Consider the following 20519-nt stretch of genomic DNA (forward strand, 5'->3'; position numbering starts at 1 on the left):
TGGTGCATCGACACGCTCGCGAGTGGCAAAATGATGAACGAAAGGCCAGCTGAGTAGCGGAGGAAGTTAGTTACGTGCCCAGGCGCGCGTATCATCCCCTATACACTTTATGAAATGTGCACACGTGTTGAATGTTTGCATGCTAGTTAAAACTACAAGATGGGCAAGTAAAGCTAAATAATGCCAGAACATGTGATGTTAATGTATCCAATGCAAGAAATGTCGCGCAACTCTGGCACGCTGACCTATAGTGTTAGTGATTTTATTTGGTTGTCCGCCTTTTCCCCATTGCAAATTTATACATAAGCTCCTGCAAGCAAGACTTATCTCGAGTTTCACACGTTTTTCCCCCGAGGTAGGCGATGTGGGGCTGTCTCTGTCGAATGCGGAAACTACTTCCATAATAAGGCGCACTTAATGACCCAGCATACGAACAAGCGTTCTTGCAAAGCGGGGTCACAGTTTCAGTAGATAAGTTGACTGGCCGAGCAGTGAAGAAACAAGGAAGACTACTCCGATAATAGGCTAACAAACGGGGCTTTCTCCGACTTTGATCCAGTTTTTTTTCTCAAAGCTGCAGGCTAGAGCCAACGTTGGTGCGGAGGGCAGATCCTCTGCAACTGATAGGGATCTGTACACCTCGTTCCAAGTAAAAGGGAAGTAAAGGAGCAAACGTAGATCGCGAATGTATTTAACCGCTGGCCGACACTGGCACGGAACATGACGCACGTGCCGCGCTTTAAGGCACATTTGATGGCCCATCTGTACAGAAGAGCAACGTATGTCACTGCTGGTTTGTGATATATAACCTGCATGAATTGGGAGAACTGGGAGCTTGCATTTTTCTATCCACTTTGTCGGTATTCACATGCTTCCTATTACGCTCCGGAACTTCCAACGTTAACAAATATGGGATCCAGCAACACAGGCCTCGAGTTCATCGCGACTAGCACAGGACGCGCCGCAGAGGAGCGGTGATGGCATAGTGTTTAGATCTCTGGACTTTTCAGTTCTGGAACTGGGTCCCGACCACACCGCAACCGCATCCCACATACATAATGCCTGATTAAGTCGGCAATGCAGGCGTCCCCTCTCGAAATGGTCCTGGTCGTCGATAAGACGTAGGGCCTCGCTCAGTGTCACTGCCCGGTCGACACACATGCCGCTGCACACCAAACTCGCATAGAACGCTGCCGCTCAATCGGTGTATATATTTAGGATAAATAATCTACAATTGGTTGGACGCGGAGCTTCGACACACAGGTGAGCCCGGGACGTTACAGAGGCTGCCCTGCTCAACAGTGCGGCCGGCAGCCGCACCCGCGGACCTCTCCCGCGACATCGGCCGGCGGACGAGGCAGCCCGGCCGCCAGATGGAGAGCGCCGCCAGGCGCGCCGCGTCCCTCGCCGGACAGCGGAGCCCCGCCAAACGCGCGCGAGGCCTGTCGGTGGGGTGGCTCCTCCGCGGCCGAACGCTGCGGCCCAGTCGAGCGCGCCGCCATCTTCGCGACGGAGCCCGAGGCCCCTGACTCCCCCCTCCCCTGCCCTCCCCGTGCAGGACGTTCACCAGTGCAGCTGCGCCTTGGCGCGGGAGTGGCGCGGCCGCGAGCCGCCGCTGCAAGCTCGGCTCGCCGTAGTTCACATCCCGGCGGCGGACTGAGAGGCGCTCCCTCACGCTGGATCGGAGCCGGTCTTCCTCCTCGACGGGCGCCTCCGCCACCCCAGCCGGGGCCGCCACCGCGAGCGGACACTACATAAATAGACTCTGACGTCGGCCACGCACACCGCGCCACGCACGGACACTACCCACGAACGTGCACGCGCGCGACACGCATCACCAGCCAGTCAGAGTCGGGAATGTGTCGGTGCCGCCGCGCCCGGTGGCGCGCCGGCCGCCGCGGTGCCGCCCGGGCCGCGCGACAAGCTTCAGTAATCACAGACGTTAGAAACACTCACACTCGCGCGCAACGATCCCGGCCGTAACAATAGAGCTAGAGGAGACGACACACGAACGCGGCGCGATGGATCGACGGCGGCGCGAACGTGCCAGCCCGCCGCGGCGCGGGCAGCGACGCCGCCGCGCCGTCCCGCTCGCCCCACGCGGCACACATCACGAGTCAGCACCGGCGCCGCGGCGGCCGGCCGACGCGGCTGAAGTATCTACATCGTCCGGCGGGTGTCACTGCCACGCGGCCGGCGGGAAGGAGTTGGCCTCGCACTGCTCGGTCACCGGCTGGCCGTGCTGCGAGTAGCTGATGCGCAGGCGCATCCGTAGCGCCACCTGTCGGCCATACGGCCTCGTCAACGAGACACTCAGGGCAGCAGTCAGTGAGGGTTCATGGTTGACATGGCAGGCATGACACATATGCTGCATACAAATCTTCCTACGCACGCAGAGTTTGAGAAAACGTACCACTCAGGCAGCCACCAGCAAAAATGACCCTGAACATAGATATGGGGCAACTACACCAGAATCATCTAAATGCCAGCAAAAACTAACGGCCAGTAAGAACGTCAGGGATAAGTTTCACCACCACACTACCTTTCATTGACACTACACCGCACGGATCACACACACAACACAAACCGACACACCTCAATAACGGTTTGAAACCATTTAACTGCATCATTCATTTCATAAAAATGAAAAACTAGTCCCTATCTTGGATGCCCTGGTGTGACACGCTTCGCCCCTGAGGCCTGTCGTAGCGCCCGCCTCCCACTCTGCCCGACTCCGTCGGCGCGGCCGCCTCACCTTGGAGGGGTTGTTGACGTTGATGGTGAGCGTGACGGCCTGCGAGGGCTCGATGACGCTGCCCGAGGCCGGCAGCATCTGCAGCTGTAACGTCTACAGGGCGGAGCACAAGGTCAGAGCCCGCCGGCGGGGCGCGGCGTCAGCAGCCAGCCGCGGCTGACCGGCAGCAGCGGCCACCGCTGTCCGGCCGGTCGGCACAGGTGCTGGGCGGGGTGGGCAGCCAACCACGGCTGACCGGCCGCAGCAGCCACCGCTGTCCGGCCGGTCGGCACAGGTGCTGGGTGGGGCGTCAGCAGCCAGCCGCGGCTGACCGGCAGCAGCGGCCACCGCTGTCCGGCCGGTCGGCGCAAGTGCCGGGCGGGGCGGCAACACAACAGCGCTGCAGCGCTCCGAACATGATGTCGATACTGGTATTAGTGATGAGTGATCCTTATCAAAATTGTTCTAAGAACACGACGAAGGAAAATACACAGGGTAAAACAAAGCATAGTACAACACAGGCAAAGTTTTTAGATCTGTCATGCAGGGAGCGAAGCCACCGGGGGGCGAACAGAGGGCATTCCAATAATTTCGAAATTAGCACTAGGTCTGCAGCCACGGTGTGTGCACAAGAATGTCAATAACTACAAAAATTATCACTATGAGGAAAGCCATGGTGTGTGCAAAAGAATGCAACTCTAATCATATATCACATATCACCAAACAGCCATGACATTCGGGCCTCCGACTGAGGTCTGCTGCAGAAGTCATCAAAGGTGTGTTAGTCCGCCCCCACCAGCCCCTGTTGGCCGTAGTCCCATGCCTATCCGCTGCGCAGAGCACGCCAACAGTCCGCCTCTCCGGACACGCCACCACGCACTTGATACCCGGGAGTGTGTGGTCAAGGTCCGGTGGCCCCCTCACCCCCCCCCCCCCCATGTCACTTCCGCTGACCCCAAGCCCCCCCCCCCCCCGCCGCCAGGCAGACCTTGGGCACGGCCGCCTGGAAGAGGAAGTCGGTGACGGTGTCGGCCGACGTGTTGGCGGCGGTGACGGTGATGACGCAGAGGGCGGGCGACTCGGCCGGCCGCCGCAGCGCCATGTCTATCCGCAGCGGCCCCCGCTCGAACACCGTCACACCGGGGATCTCGCCTGCGCCAGCCCACCGGCCCCGTCAGCACCCCGTGGCCGACGGCGTGGCGAGCCACACCAAATCATTACAGACTCGGGCGCTGCATGACAACATGTGCTGTAGCGACTCGCGATCTATTCCCTTCCGGTATGTAACAAGGTGGTACGCAGCAAAGGATGGGCTTGACCTTGAAATACGAGTACGGCACCATGGTAGCCACCTTTTTACGCGCACGGCGTCCACAAAAATGGAAGCATCCTCATCGCCACCAGCCTAATTGCAGCCGAAAACATCAACATCACGACCTCCAGCGCAGGTTGACCAGGCGAAGGCGCGTCACTGACCTGGCGGTGCGGGGGCGGAGACGGGGGCGGGAGCGGCCATCACGCCGCCGAACAGACTGTCGGTGGCAGCCAGCGGCGCGCCGGAGCCCGCCAGACCACCCAGCTGCAGCGGTGCCAGGGACGGGACAGCAGCCGGAGCGGCCGCGGCGCCACCGCCGCCGCCGCCGCCGCCGATGTCGCCTGCGGGCGGCCACGGGTCAGTGGTCACGGGCCAGCGGTCACGGGTCAGCAGTCACGGGTCAGCGGTCACGGGTCAGCGGTCGCGGCTCGGTGGTCACAGGTCAGCAGTCACGGGTCGCGGTCACGGGTCAGCGGTCACGGGTCGGTGGTCACGGGTCAGCGGTCACGGGTCGGTGGTCACGGGTCAGCGGTCACGGGTCGGTGGTCACGGGTCAGCGGTCACGGGTCGGTGGCCACAGATCAGCGGTCACGGGTCAGCGATCACGGGTCGGTGGCCACGGGTCAGCGGTCACGGGTCGGTGGCCACGGGTCAGTGGTCAGGGGTCAGCGGGCCGGCCGGGTCACTAGTCGTCGCCGGCACGGCAGACCGCGCACGTGTGATCGGCGCGGGCGTACGCCATGTCATGTGGGGGCTATCAGCTGTGCAGGGTGCCGACTACGCTAACGGCGGTAGGATGGAACTGTAACTGCCGTCTGGCATGGCCGGCATGGTGACCGCGGCCGCCTCCAGCTGGCTGCGGCCACACCTGAGGGTGTCCGGCCAAAAAGGCACCAACAACAGGGTGTGCGACCTTGATTGGCGGCTCATACAATAGAAGCTTTGTGCAGCTGTGATTAATATAATACAGAAGTCGCATTGATTATCTGGAATTCCAATCATTGTGACCGCGCAGTCATTTAGCTCCTATGGGTCGCCACAAGGCATCGACAGTGAGCGCACCAGGCAACAAACCAACGTCCGGCGGCGAGCAATTTGACGTGAGCGTCACACAGGGTGGCCGCCACCTACCGAGCAGATCCAGCAGGTCCATGTTGGAGTTGGTGGTCGGGGCGGCCGGGGCGGCCGCCGGCAGCGCGCCCATGTTGTCAGAGGGCGAATCCATCCCGCCCAGCAGGTCCAGTAGGGCGCTCTGGCGACACCGGCCGAGCTCAGGTCAGCTTGGATCGGGTCAGGTCAAGGTCGGTTCAGGTCACGCCAGGTGAGGCTGCGGAAGCTGGCGCTGTTTGGCCCGGGTCAGGCGCCTGTTTCGCGACTCGCCGGCCCCGCAGCGCGCGCCGCAACACCCGCTGTGGACAGGGTGCCGTGGGAAGACCTCCACCACCACCGAATGAGCTCTCTCCGCATCAGAAGGCGTCCTCAGCTTCGGGCGATACCGACCCTTCGAGACCAACGCTAACTCTAACAACACTACCAACAGGCTCCGCACCACCAGACGGCCGGTATCACACCGCCCCGCCGCACCAGCTGTCCCTGCGCCCATGGTCCTCCCCCATCACCACTCACAGAGTGCGTCTGCGCAACGGCAGTGGCGGCAGCGGGCGCGGCGGCGGCGGTGCTGACTGGCGCTGGCCCGGTGCCGTTGGTGAGTGCGCTGCCGCTCGTGCGCGCTTCCATGGGCGGCATGCGCTCCAGCAGCGCCGGCCGCAACGCGTCGTGACGCGTGAACAGCTGAGAGAACTCAACACCGCGCTGCTGCAGCTCCACGTTCAGGTGGCAGCCAAACCCGTTCACCAGGTGCTGGATCTTCCTGCAGGGAGTGTACGGCGCTCAGTGGGAGGCGACGTGGCTAGACGAGCATCGGCTATCACCGGTGGTGTTGGCCACTCACTCGGCACACACAGGTGTGTGTGTGTGTGTGTGTGTGTGTGTGCGGGAGGGGGGGGGGGGGGTCGAGACGACACAAAGCGAGAGAGAAAAGCATCGCTCGTTTGCACATACCCCCTTAGTTCAAAGTCAGTTGGAAACGTTATCACCGGAGCCGGTGGCCATAGGGGTAAGGAGCATGCCGTAAAGCGGTGTACGGTACCATCGGTGACGTCATCACGACAGGCGCATTCACAGACACCAAAATGCGTAGACGCACCAGTTTGTCATGATAGCAGTACAACACGAGATCGCGACACACGTGCCCACGCACGGACATAACACAAGGGCGCCATGATCCGGCAGTACCAAGCGCCGAGACCCACCCATCTCTCACAGAAAACAGCAGCACTGTTGGAATGGCCTCCTTCGCCACCCTTCAAAGCCTCCTTAAGAGAAATAGCACCGCCAAGATCGCAGCACTGCCCTGCTCAACCCCGCACAGCGCAGTCGGCGCGTGATTACAGCACACCGCGTCGGCGCGTGGGCCCGGCACAGCGCAGTCGGCGGGTGGGCGTGTCCGACAGCAGCGGTCCCCGTGTCGAGCCGCGCGGTGCTTACTTGAGCGCCGAGGCGTCGGTGAGCCGCGAGCTCAGCTTCATCAGCGACATCAGCGCGAACTCCTTGGTGATGATGCTCATCTGGCTGCCGATCAGGATCTGCTCGTACTGCGACACAATGTCGTCCTCCTGCACCTGGTGGGCACGGGCAACACCGATCCAGTGGCCACGGGGGTACGGCCGGGTAGGGAGCAGCCGTGCCAGCAGGAGGGCTAATAGGACAGGTGGGGAGCAGCCGTGCCAGGAGGAGGGCTAATAGGACAGTTGGGGAGCAGCTGTGCCAGGAGGAGAGCTAATAGGACAGGTGCGGAGCAGCCGTGCCAGGAGGAGGGCTAACAGGACAGGTGGGAAGCAGCCTTGCCAGGAGGAGGGCTAATAGGACAGTTGGGGAACAGCCGTGCCAGGAGGAGGGCTAATAGGACAGGTGGTGAGCAGCCGCGCCAGGAGGAGGACTAATGGGCCAGGTGGGGAGCAGCCGTGCCAGGAGGGGGGCTAATGGGCCAGGTGGGGAGCAGCCGTGCCAGGAGGAGGACTAATGGGCCAGGTGGGGAGCAGCCGTGCCAGGAGGGGGGCTAATGGGCCAGGTGGGGAGCAGCCGTGCCAGGAGGGGGACTAATGGGCCAGGTGGGGAGCAGCCGTGCCAGGAGGGGGGCTAATGGGCCAGGTGGGGAGCAGCCGTGCCAGGAGGGGGACTAATGGGCCAGGTGGGGAGCAGCCGTGCCAGGAGGGGGGCTAATAGGCCAGGTGGGGAGCAGCCGTGCCAGGAGGGGGACTAATAGGACAGGTGGGGAGCAGCCGTGCCAGGAGGGGGGCTAATGGGCCAGGTGGGGAGCAGCCGTGCCAGGAGGGGGGCTAATAGGCCAGGTGGGGAGCAGCCGTGCCAGGAGGGGGACTAATAGGACAGGTGGGGAGCAGCCGTGCCAGGAGGGGGGCTAATGGGCCAGGTGGGGAGCAGCCGTGCCAGGAGGGGGGCTAATAGGCCAGGTGGGGAGCAGCCGTGCCAGGAGGGGGGCTAATGGGCCAGGTGGGGAGCAGTCGTGCCAAGAGGGGGACTAGCAGGGCCCTTCCGTTCAGTACTCCTGGCTACACAACGCCCGCATGGTCCGAGCAATGTGGACACCTGTCCACCGACTGGGGCCAGGAAACCCCGAGGGAAAGACATTTGCATTACTTCAATTGTAGGACATGTGAACAACCTAACCGCTGATCTCTTCGCTTGTTGTAGGCCTCTTCCCCGCTAGGATACCAAACCCAGAAAGCCAACCAACAGTGAGCAGCGTCAACACGCAACCCTCTATAATTAGCTGTATCATTACATTGTACTCAAATGGTACAGGTCACGCTGCCAAATTTAAGTGTGTTGTTACAACAAAAAAAGCCAGCACAAGGTTCCCGCAGAACCAGAAGCACGGGGTTGGATCCCCACCGCTGCCCGTCGTTCTCGACAGGGTGAGAAGCAGGCGGCGCCACAAAACATGAGTGTGTCGTAGAGCCCTGATGACGACCACGACGACGTTTCCGTAAACGACATCAGCGGTTTCAGGTGAGCGTACTTCAGCTACCCTTTAACAGGTCGTCATTCGCCAATGACGTTTCCTTCTATAAGCCTTCGATGTCTGTACGAACTTCCAGCCGAAGATCACAACCCAAAACTCGCAATGGAAGCCTTGAAGTGAGGAAATACGCAAACCTGAAAACTTCCCACTCACAACTCCCAATGGCGGAAAACACTAGACTCACATGAAAATCATCCTAATAAAGTGCCATGTGTATATATATATATATATATATATATATATATATATATATATATATATATATACATATTCATGATTAGTTACAGCATATCCAAGTAATAGTTTCCGCCATGGTGTAACAAGCAGCCGCCTTCTGCCGCGTTGTCGCTCGCCGACGCCACAAGCCGGCCCCCCTCCCACCGCCACCCCCGGCCGCCCCGCTGACCTTGCTCTGTCCGTCGGTGGCCTGTCCGGTGAGCAGCATGTCGCCGTACTCGCCGACGCCCCAGGCGGTGACCTGCAGCAGCGGCTGGTGCTGCGCCGTAGCCCAGCGGAACGCCTCCCACATCTCGCCCACCACGTAGCCGTGCTGGTGCACCACCTCCGTCAGCAGCTGGATGGTCGAGGCCACCACGTCGTCGCGCACGTTGTTTCCCGCCTGCCGACGGGCAGCGGGTGTCAGAGGCACATGCACGGCGGCTGCGGTGGGTGGTCTTGTGGGGTGTCGACTAGAGCGAACTCCCCAGATTAGTTATCTCTGCCGCAGGAATTCGTCTGCAACAGCTTTGCAGGGAAGGTTTTGCCCCTACGGTACCGTCTAGCCCATCAGCCTTTAAGAATGGAGCCATTGTGGAGTCGCTGGTTAACTTTGCAAGGTATGATAGCTGGCAGATGTCATGAAGATTATTCATCCTGCATAATACAATGTGCTGACCTCCGTGTATTTTGTCGGCACCAGCAAAGCCTACATTAACGCACGCCACGACATCCCCTCCCTGCACTTCCTTAGCACACTGATATTAAAACAACACATATCGAATACAGTAATGAAATGGTCGGTCACTGAGCAGGCCAGCTCCCAGCCGTGCCGTTTCGCCGGTGCGAGTCCGCCCCCGACCCCGATCGCCCGCCCCCTTCTTCTCTCCCAGCCGTGCCGTTTTATCGGTGCGAGTCCGTCCCGGCCCCAATCGCCCGCCCCCTTCTTCTCTCCCAGCCGTGCCGTTTCGTCGGTGCGAGTCCGCCGCTGGCCCCGATCGCCCGCCCCCTTCCTCTCTCCCAGCCGTACCGTTTTGTCGGTGCGAGTCCGCCCCCAGCCCCGCCCCTCCCAGCCGTGCCACTCCGTCGGCGCCAGCCGGCCTCGGCCCTTCCTCCCCACCAGCCGTGCCGTGCCAGTCCACCCCCTTCCCCCCAGTCGTGCCGTTCCATCGCGCCAGTCCGCCCCGGCCTCGCCCCCACTCACCGCTCGCAGCACCTGCAGCAGCGTCTCGATGTGCCACCGCACGTTGGGCGCGTACTTCTCGGCCGCGATCACGCACTTGGACGAGCACACCGCCTGGAACTCCGAGTCGGACGTCTCGATGAAGGCGATCATCTCCTTCATGATGGAGCGGATGTTGTTGCCGTTGAGCAGGGCGAAGCAGAGCTCCATGGAGCGCTTCTGGATGGTGACGTCCGGGTCCTTGAGGCACTCGACGATCGTGCCGCGGTGCCGCTGCACGGCGTTGATGTCGGCCTGCACCGTCTTCAGCAGCGTGTTCAGCGCCACGTAGCGGATGTTCTTGTCTGTGTTTAGCAGAAAGCGGCCCAAAATGTTGACGGCCAGCACCTGCAGCGGCAGCGGGTTGAGAGGTGTTATTCTGGTATCATCAGACCCACGCGAGTCTGCAAGGCACGGCTGACAGCATGATCTATAACTATAGGTGTCACTGAAACTTGATCCAACTAATCCCTGCGCATAGTTAAGTCAGGCCATCAGCCCCACGCCCGTACCGTAGCTGAGAACAGCTCTATGCCAACCCTATCCTAAAGGCAGCCCTTCCTTTACACCGCCCCAACGCCGTCCAACGTACCCGCAGCCCGCTCTCCGATTTGATGTCCATGATGGACAGCACCGTCTCGTAGAGGATGGCGTTGCCTACGTTCTTGGACGTCTCCGTGTTGGTGGCCACCTGCGCCAGCATGTCATTCATGGCCTCCGACGCGTCGTCGTCGTTGCGGCCGAGCAGGCGCAGCAGGCGCAGGATTTTCACCTAGTGGCGAGAGGCCGAGTGGTGAACACCCCGCCACCACGGTCACTCAGCGGCCGAGTGGTGAACACCCCGTCACCACGGTCAGCCAGCAGGCGAGTGGTGAACACCCCGTCACCACGGTCAGCCAGCAGGCGAGTGGTGAACACCCCGCCACCACGGTCAGCCAGCAGGCGAGTGGTAAACACCCCATCACCACGGTCAGCCAGCAGGCGAGTGGCAAACACCCCATCACCGCGGTCAGCCAGCAGGCGAGTGGCAAACACCCCATCACCACAGTCAGCCAGCAGGCGAGTGGCAAACACCCCATCACCACGGTCAGCCAGCAGGCGAGTGGTGAACACCCGCCACCACGGTCAGCCAGCAGGCGAGTGTTGAACACCCCGTCACCACGGTCAGCCAGCAGGCGAGTGGTGAACACCCCGCCACCACGGTCAGCCAGCAGGCGAGTGGTAAACACCCCATCACCACGGTCAGCCAGCAGGCGAGTGGCAAACACCCCATCACCGCGGTCAGCCAGCAGGCGAGTGGCAAACACCCCATCACCACAGTCAGCCAGCAGGCGAGTGGCAAACACCCCATCACCACGGTCAGCCAGCAGGCGAGTGGTGAACACCCGCCACCACGGTCAGCCAGCAGGCGAGTGGTGAACACCCCGTCACCACGGTCAGCCAGCAGGCGGGTGGTGAACACCCCGCCACCACGGTCAGCCAGCAGGCGGGTGGTGAACACCCCGTCACCACGGTCAGCCAGCAGGCGAGTGGTGAACACCCCGTCACCACGGTATACCAGCAGGCGGGTGGTGAACACCCCGTCACCACGGTATACCAGCAGGCGGGTGGTGAACACCCCGCCACCACGGTCAGCCAGCAGGCGAGTGGTAAACACCCCGCCACCACGGTCACCCAGCAGGCGGGTGGTGAACATCCCGCCACCACGGTCAGCCAGCAGGCGTACAGTCTCAATTGTATATTATCAAACCCACGTTATGTCACTTGAAATACCTCGATCAGTTACATCACAGCACAGGACATGCTTCGATCAACATGATATGCAACGAATCCCCACTGGTAACTCACAATCCTCACGGTGAAATGTATCGACGTTTTTCAACCTATTTCCTCCAGCGCTTCCTCTCCATCCAACAGCACCACAGATCGCCAACAGCTTGCCCAACAAGAGCCGACCACATCCGCCCATCAGCCAACCACACGGCGCGCTTCAGGTGACCCACCTGCAGGAAAGGGTCGCTGACCCCGGAGACGTCGTGCTCCGGCGAGTAGCCGGCCATGATGAGGTTCTTCAGGATGCGCACCAGGTTCGGCACCAGCTGAAACGCACCAGCAGCAGCGGTCAGCCGGGGCAGCAGCGGCACCACCGGCGGCCTCAGATCGCCGCCGCCCGCCGGTGTAACGCAAACACAGCGCCGCCCGCCGACGGCGACACGGCGGCGGCCGCCGACGCGGACCGAGCGCGGCGGCGCGTTAGTACGTTAACAGTTACGTGAGCGAAATCGGAAACGCGCGCGCGGCAGGCAGTTTAACGTGACCGGAGACATGCGATTCGACGAAGTGCGCGGCGACCCGACCCCACACCACACCAGTGGGCCGCGCCCGTCACCGCGTGCCTTTAGTCTAGTCAGCCGGCCGAGCGGCGCGTTCGTCTGAGAAGAGGCGCACTCCTCAGAGTCGCGCACACTCTGAGCGCACTGTCACCATTGTAACGAGTGGCTCAGCGGGGCGGAGAAGGCGGATCGACGAAGCGCACACCGCCACCGCTCCGTTGAGTGAGAGGGGGAGGCTGGGTCCGCCGTCGATCAGTACAGCGGTGGCGGGGTGGGTGGGGGCCTCCACCGGGGCAGTGAGAGCGGCAGAACACCACGCCGCAGATGGCCACCACAACCGCAGTCGATAGCGAGCGCGAGCGCGAGCGCGAGCACGAGCACGAGCACGATCAGGCAGCAGGCAACAGATTTGGAGCCGTAGGCATCGACAGGCAGGCGAGACAGACAGCGACAGCGAGGCAAAGGAGAGAGCGAGACAGAGAGAGAGAGAGGGAGAGCCAGGGAGCGAGAGAGAGCCAGAGAGCGCTCGCGAGCGGCGCGCGCGGGCCGCCGCCGGTTCGTTATACGACACCCGCGGCCAGTGACGTCACCTTATCCTCGGGATCCTGCCGGAGGAGACACAGCGTACAGTGTCAGGGCCGCCGCCACCGGTCGCGTCCGGACACCCCCACACAGCGACACGGGGCGGGCACGGCCACAGAGACGACGCCAGGGTCAACGCGTCAGCAGCGCCAGTCGGCGCGTGGGGCGACGTGTGAGGTGTAGTATTTGTCTCCGTGTAAGTATGACATCTGTGTGAGCCGTGTGTCCTCTGCATATGTTCGGCGTCCTCTGCGAAGCGTACGTCCGCTGCATCCGTACGCACATCCGTGTTAGTGCGTAGTGTGAGCAGTGCGTAGTTAGAGCGTAGTGTGAGCACCTATGTGTGCATGTATGTGTGTGTATAATTGTATGTATGTGCACACGTGGTGCGCGTCTGGGCACGTGTGTCCCTCCTTCTTCGGAAGCGCACGGCGGCATACCAACCGCGCATGAGCTTGGTCAGTAAATCTTCCCGTATGGAAAGTAGCCTGCCAGTGTATTAACATCCCCGCATGGCCTGGTTAGTGAGCCTCCCAGTATGGATAGCGTAGTGTGCCAGCGTATTAACACCCACGCATGGCCTGGTCCGGAAGCCTCCCTGAATTGATAACGTAGTGTGCCGGTGTATTAACTTGGTGAGAGTTGTACACATGAAAATAATGCGTACGACGCGTTAGCGAATTACTGCATGGCCGTATTGACGTACATCTACCCAGAGAAGTAAGCAGCTCAGTTAATATGCAGGTGTATGCAGATGGCCGACAGCGTGGTAACAGAAAGCGACGTCACAAAACACATAACACAAACAACATAAACATTAATAAGAAACAAAAGGATGGACACAAAACGGTACACAGCAGGCAAAGCGTACAGAACATGGAGGCGGAATTTGCCCTGTGCAACATACAGCAATACCCTCAAATATCCAAACAACAATTAGCCTTTTGAAACGCATCTCTCGACATAGTTCCATGCGAGACACGATCTTGACGGATACATGCCAGAATTCTGTCTCGGGAGGAACAGATCGCTTAATTCGCTATGATACGCGTTTAAAACAAGTGATTGCTGCTGATGTTATAACAGCTATTATCCGACTTTTTGCGCTTCTGTAAGCATGCAGTAATTGAGAACTGCACACGAGCGATACAAATACTCCAGGCACGAAGCCAGTTATGACGTGAGCAACGAGCGTCGAATTCCTCACATGTGCAAACCTTTGATAACAGGAGTATGTGGACGTTAGATAGCTTATCAGCCAAGGCAAATACCAGCATGGTTTGTTTTCCCAGCTGGGCCTCCGTGCAGTGGCCTGCATTACGACGTTCGGTGCCACTGGCAAAAAATATTCCGTATGAATCAGCGGGAGAGGCACTCCGAAGCACAATAAACCGTGCGAGGTCACCATACGTGTTTGTGTAAAGGTCAGGCCCTACCCAAAGGCGCTCCTTTTCGGCACCACTAACCAGACGCCCGGTCAGCCCCGGGCCGGCAGCGCCGTCGGGTCGCATACGGCGCCACCCTCCACCAGTGTCTGAGCACCGCCGGCCACCACCGGTGGCATCGCGTGACAAACAAGTGTGCTCCGGCAGCGAGCCGTTACAACCCCCGCCTGCCGCTGTACTCCGCCGTCGCTCAGCGCTCCCGGGGGTCGAGACCGAGGGCAGGGGACGGGAACCGGAGCTGTGCTCCCAGAGGGGTGCCGACTCCCCGTTGGATTCGCCACAGACCGAATGGCCTGGCGGGCTCCGGGGACCCCGGGCGGGGTTTTCACGTCAATACGGACAACTCCGCACTGAAACTCAGCACTTGGGGCGGAGTCTATATTCGCATGGATGACTTTGACCAATCGGATTGCTTGCGGCTCGTCGCGCGCTGGCCAAAGCCTATTTGCGTCTGTTACGCCACATAACCTCAGCCCAGTTTGCATTCCTGCAGTAGTCTTATGCATCACGTATCTCAGTTTCGCCAGCGGCGGCGGCACAAACACAGCAGCAGCCGCCGTCGACCGAGGAGCGACAGTGGCACGCATCGGAGAAGCCGTCGCCTCCACCGTGTCAGCAGGGGCTGGCCCGGCGGCACCAGCGGCCGTGGACTGGTGCCAGCCCAGGGAGGAGAAGCGTGACTGTGGCTCCCGACCGTGTCGTGGGCAGCGGAGGTGCCGGGAGCACGGGAGCTCCCGTAGTGTGATGGCGGGACACGTCCGGAGCACCGCGTGGACACGGCCGGAGCACGGCATGGACACGGCCGGAGCACGGCGTGGACACGGCCCAAACAGCACGAGACCAAGCCGGAGAGAGAGCGGCGAACATGGGAGCACATGAGAGAAACTGGACACACGAAGCAACGCACTAAAAGCTCCAGAGTTCGACATTGGACCAGGCCTAAAGACAGCTAGTGAGTCACAGCCCACAGCAAGCATCTATTTCAGACAATGGAGATATCATGAGATCACTGATCCCTTAGAATTAATGACAGAATTATCAACAATCAACAATGATGACTTTTCTGTCTCAGAAAAGTAGTGCACTGCCTATGGCAGATCACGGCTGGCATGCTCTTCCTGGTCCGATGGCTGACTATGATGACCACATCCAGGGGCCATCAATGCAAACCTGCCCGATCCGGACCGGGCCATGACGGTCTGGAGCCCAGCCGGCGGCTCAGCCGACACCACTCACCTTCTTGAAGTGGTGCAGCGTGTCGTGGCTGATCTCGCACATCCTGGTGATCAGAATGACGCCACCGATCAGGACTCCTGAAACGGACAGGAGTTGGCCATCAAGACACGGCGGCTGGATGGAGCACAACACGCCGGCCGTCGGGGCAGCTCGCCGGGGCGTCACGGGCACTCTGTGATGGGCAGCTGCAGTCCAGCCGCAGTCGTGGGAGTGTGTGCTGGTAACAGGTCAGCTCACCTCAGAAGTAAAAACGGGCTCGGCATGCCAGAACCGCCAACAAACAATTCCTTTAACCCGCTTTTTCCCGCTTTTTTATTACAATCAAATATGGGTGAAAATGATCGCCGAGTTGGACACGTCACCACCGCCAACACAGCAAGACGACGTCTACCAGCTGTCATGAGAATCACACTGTCGTGCTGGTTTAGTTTGTGTTCCCCATCCTCAGAGGGGAAGCACACTGAATACAAATCAAACAGCTTGATATTCAACAACACAAAACTCAACCGAGACAGCAGTGTGTTTGGTCATGACATTCAGGCACTGGACTCTACTTGTCCCGCTTTTTTATTACTTCGCCGCATTACGCATCCAGTCCCAGTTTTCACAGAACATAATTATTAGCGTGCGGAAAACCCGACCAAGTATGGCGGATGTGGGCAAACCACCGTCAACAGACCAGACACCATGCACCGGCTAGTGAAAACAGTGGGGGCGATACGACCACAGCATCCATAACGCAACAGGCGGCTAGTGCCAAAGTCGCGGCCGCTGCGTCACTAACCGTGATTCTTCTCGTTGAGCAGCTGCCTCGTGGCGGGCAAGAAGATCTCCATGAGGTCCGGCACCTTGGTGATGATGCGGAAGGCGCAGAGTGCTGCCTTCTTGCGGATGTAGGCGTTTGATGACTTGATGAGGCGCTCGATCTCGCCGGCCAAGTCACGCGCCATCTCCGGCGAGGCGATGGTGCCAAGCGCGCACAGCGCCAGACCCACCACAAACTGTGTGCTGCTGTTGAGGTCACTGTGTGTGGGGAGGGGGGGGGGTGTTACACTCCGGCGGAGCGATGGTGCCGAGCGCGCACAGCGCCAGACCCACCACAATCTGTGTGCTGCTGTTGAGGTCACTGTGTGGAGGGGGGGGGGGGGGGGGTGGAGGGTGTGACACACATCACGAACTGCGCACTGCTGGCGACGACATTGTGCGAGAGAGGTGGACTTAGGATCAACCCAGATTGTGTGCTGTTGTTCAGGCCGCCGTGATGGAGATGGGCCATTAGACATTCCACAGACTGCATGTCTTACATTCGTAATCGTGCGTGGCGAAAGCCTGCGATACTCAGCACGGGAGGACGCCTGTGAGCCAGCGCTGATGACCGAGTGAATGGTACTGACTTTTTCAGCGAGTTGGTGAGCAACAGATGGACGTCCTGCCGTTCGTCCAGCAGCATCATGGCGCCCAGGTAGCCGATTCGTTTGTCCGTGAAGCGAGGCGAGGCCACCAGCTTCATGCACTCGAGCTGGCCGAAGTGGGCCGGGTACCTGGAGCACCAGTCACCGCCGTCACCGTGTTTACTTCGGCCAGCAGTAAGCTATTGTGAGGGATATGGTAGACAAGATGTCATACCGGCTGCCGAATTATCACTGTTGGCGGCGCGAAACCCACAAAATGTTGGGCTTCATTTTGAGTTATCCTACCTGGGGCGACACTTGATCCTTCCTTATTCTGATATAAAAGAAGTATTACAATTTATGTAGTCGATAAGTAGCATGCCCACACAAGTGCTAAAAAATGCAAAACTTGCTGCATCTATGCTGAAAATGGCATTTCCCAGACCAATAATTTAACTGATTAGATAGCCCCAAAACAGACCCATATGTTGTCCTCCTCCCATCTCCCACCCCGGCCAGCGCCCGGACCGCCCAACCGACCCTAGCATGTGGATGTAGAGCAGCTTGGCGACGTTGCGGCAGCGCCAGACGCTGTCCTCGTCCCTGAACGTGCTGCGGATGAGGGCGCACTCCTTGTTGACCACCTGGCGTTCCTCTGCGGCGGTGCGGGCGGCACGGATCTGCCGGATCAGGTCTCGCAGCCGGATGGGCGTCGGGCTCTTCACTGCGGACAGACGGCGGTCATGGCAGGAGCGGCGCGTCCGCTGCCGACGCCGCGGCAGCGGACGGCGGTCATGACAAGACCGAGGCGTTAGCCACCGACGCCGCGGCAGCGGACGGCGGTCATGATAGGAACGGCGCGTTAGCCGCCGACGCCGCGGCACCGGACGGCGGTCATGATAGGAACGGCGCGTTAGCCGCCGACGCCGCGGCACCGGACGGCGGTCATGACAAGACCGAGGCGTTAGCCGCCGACGCCGCGGTATCGCACGGCGTTCATGACCGGAGCGGCGCGTTCGCTGACACGCGACCATGGCTGGAGCGGCGCGTTCGCTGACGACCGGCCATGCCCGGAATGGCGTGTTCACTGACAAGCGACCATGGCTGAAGCGGCGCATTGGCTGACCGGCGGCCATGACCGGGGTGGCGCGTTAGCTGACCGGCGGCCATGCCCGGAACGGCGTGTTCACTAACAAGCGACCATGGCTGGAGCGGCGCGTTAGCTGACCGGCGGCCATGACCGGGGCGGCGCATTAGCTGACCGGCGGCCATGACCGGAACAGTGCGTTAGCTGACCGGCGGCCATGACCGGAGGAGCGCGTTAGTTGCCGACACCGCGGCACGTGCATCTGCCGCATGGGCGGGAGTATGGTGCACATCACCAATGCAGTTGTTTAAAGGTGGTTGGTTGGTGTGGTTGTGGGGTTTTGTTATAAAACATGAGAGCAGCAGACCTGAGGAGTGCTGTGTCAGTAAAGGAAGCACCTTCATCTGTGCTGGACGTAAAATGATGGCAATTTCAGGTTAATTGGCACAGAAAAAGGGAAACTGGCAGTGTGTAGCAAATGGTTGCGTATAGCAGCCACGTCCAAAGAAAAAAGTAACAAGCATTATCTACACTGGTAAAAAATGCTCAACACATCTAACAAATATCACCTAACATTGGCTGCAGGTGTGTAATGCATAAAAAGCTGTGCACAGATGTTTAAAATAAAGACATGACAAGGTGAAAATAGTGCAACTGCTTCCTTTATCACAAGTCAACATAATATGTCAAATTACAAACAAACCAAAAGCATGGAATGAATGCCCAGTGTCTGCCATAAACACACATAAACAGGAATTTATTCAACAAATAGAACTTACCTCTTTCAACAGCATCATTGAACACTTGTCTTATCCCTGACACAGTATCCATTGCAGCATTCATTTTGCCTGAAAAATATTGCAAGCTCAGAAACTCTCATTTTTACCTTGAACTAACAAACACAATATTTGACAGGCAGCAACAGAACACATGAGTATATTCATGTTCATGAGTTCTGAGTTCATCACTCATCAATATATTCCTGAAATCAGATGCAGTATAACATAAGATCAGCTGTACCATGCATCTACAGCAACATGCAAGTAAATAAATAAAACCTTTCAGCTGTTGTATTAATCCTTGATTGAAACAGGCTTAACTTCTCACGATAAAGGATGTCACCACAGTCGCATAATAGCATAGTAATTATGCACAGCTGTGCAAAGAAAAACAAACATCAAACCATCAACTCAAAGGTTACATACTGCAGCATTTCCCATACCTCAAAACTCATTGTGTTTGAACTGTGCAATTTTGTTGCCTATAGATATGTGCAAAATTTTGAGTGGGACAAATGAAAGTGGCATTATTGAGAATGCACCACAAATAATCTTTGCTTCTATGAAATGCATATCAAGCATGTCAAAATGAGGAAAAACCAGGATAATCTAAAAAAACATTAGGTTAACTGTTTCATGAGGTGTACTTTTACAATCAGCAAATAATTTCCAAGCTGAACAAATCTGAATTGTGCATAACAGGCCTAAGTTGAAAAAAGATCCATTACAGCCATGATATACAGATAATAATGATAATCACAATGCTGAATGACTTTTGAAACCCATAAGTATGCTAACAAAAATATTGTTCTGCACCTAAAACTCACACAAGGGGTGTCAAATTCAACTGGATAGGAGGGATCTAGTAGCAAAGACTCAAAATTGGTGGTATTTTGTCATAGGTACCTTTGTAGGATAACAAATCATGAGCTACATGTGTGGCAAACACATTTTTCTATTATGCACAATATAACAATTAGCACACTTACATTTTAAATGAAACAAGACTAAGAGCTACATGTGTGGCAAACACATTTTTCTATAATGCACAATATAACAATTAGCACACTTACATTTTAAATGAGACAAGACTAATGAAATTAAAAGTCAGCCAAACATGTCAATTTACTATTGCTGATAAAAATGGCACCTGGTTTTACTGCCAAGAATATCAATAACCACCTGGGTGAAAAGGGGACAAGATTCCTTTGCCCAGACAATTCTAGTAAATCAAGTAAGCACATTTCTTTCCAGCTATTAGGATGTACATATGTAGTGACAAACTTCATCAAAAGTTGTCAATGCATCTCACTGGTTATGAAAGTGACAGCTTGCATATGCATGTAAAACACACAAACATGGCCTCCAGAAAAATCCTTACAAAAGCATTGACCTCATGATAAAGGAAAATTAACAAGCTTGAAGCATTTTACACATCAAATGCACATATATAAATGAGTTCTTTGAAATATATTAGAATGTTACAATCACAATTGTATGCACACATGAACCAACACAAAAGCAGCCTGGGCATAAACACAATTGAAAAACACAATTTCACATGAAAATATAGCTATGATTTCGGGAACGTTGCATATGCACACACAAATAGCGGTGAGTGACGATAAATCACCTGGCCGAAACGCGCCACAAACGTCAAGGCAACCGGACTACGTGTATTACCTAGGCCTAGCGCTCGCACCACCTTCCTTCTTTACACTTCGCCCACGGTGTATTTTATTTGATGAATTTTGGCGGGGAGCTTTCATTCAATTGAAAAACACAATATGCCCAAATTTTATCCACACAGCTCCGCCCATACAATACACTCCAGCAACAGATAAATCCGGATCGGGTCCGCTGGTGGTGAGAGGGGATGACCAATCAGCCAGGTGATTGCAGAAATACCCAGCTGTGACATTTGTTTATTTCGGATATGTTTAGTAGCTTTCTACTGTTTTGGAAATAAAAGTCACCAATTAAGTTGAGAAATACGTTTGCTTTGCATAGAGGTACTAATTCTCAAACATTAAAAGTGTTTTTATTATTGATTCAAAATATTTAATGAAAGCTGAAA

General features: G+C 57.5%; 1 protein-coding gene across 1 annotated transcript; it reads right to left on the reverse strand.

Annotated features, from left to right (window-relative positions):
- Nucleotides 1-1185: 1185 nt before the first annotated feature.
- On the reverse strand, nucleotides 1186-20289 carry AP-1gamma (adaptor protein complex 1, gamma subunit). The gene is made up of 17 exons (XM_037229319.1): nucleotides 20126-20289; nucleotides 18443-18511; nucleotides 17117-17300; nucleotides 16580-16726; nucleotides 15970-16208; nucleotides 15186-15262; nucleotides 11593-11688; nucleotides 10182-10361; nucleotides 9572-9937; nucleotides 8558-8770; nucleotides 6597-6730; nucleotides 5676-5919; nucleotides 5181-5301; nucleotides 4211-4390; nucleotides 3723-3886; nucleotides 2756-2848; nucleotides 1186-2281 (listed from the first exon to the last, which is right to left on the reverse strand). Exons 2-17 carry the CDS (start codon nucleotides 18492-18494, stop codon nucleotides 2180-2182), a joined length of 2592 nt encoding a protein of 863 aa, XP_037085214.1. The 5' UTR covers nucleotides 18495-18511; nucleotides 20126-20289; the 3' UTR covers nucleotides 1186-2179.
- Between the last annotated feature and the right edge of the window lie 230 nt (nucleotides 20290-20519).

The sequence above is a fragment of the Pollicipes pollicipes genome, unplaced genomic scaffold (assembly GCF_011947565.3).
Source record: "Pollicipes pollicipes isolate AB1234 unplaced genomic scaffold, Ppol_2.1 Scaffold_6138;HRSCAF=7277_pilon_pilon_pilon, whole genome shotgun sequence".
In the NCBI taxonomy this organism is placed as follows: domain Eukaryota; kingdom Metazoa; phylum Arthropoda; class Thecostraca; order Pollicipedomorpha; family Pollicipedidae; genus Pollicipes; species Pollicipes pollicipes.

Bases quoted from the DNA above. Each gene is read 5' to 3' on its own strand.
- AP-1gamma (XM_037229319.1), bottom strand. From the start codon at position 18,494: ATGGATACTGTGTCAGGGATAAGACAAGTGTTCAATGATGCTGTTGAA. The intron at 8,771-9,571 runs GTGAGTGGGGGC...GCCCGTCGGCAG, and splicing joins TGCTGCAGGTGCTGCGAGCG to GCGGGAAACAACGTGCGCGA. The intron at 2,849-3,722 runs GTCTGCCTGGCG...TCCGCCCTGTAG, and splicing joins TCCAGGCGGCCGTGCCCAAG to ACGTTACAGCTGCAGATGCT.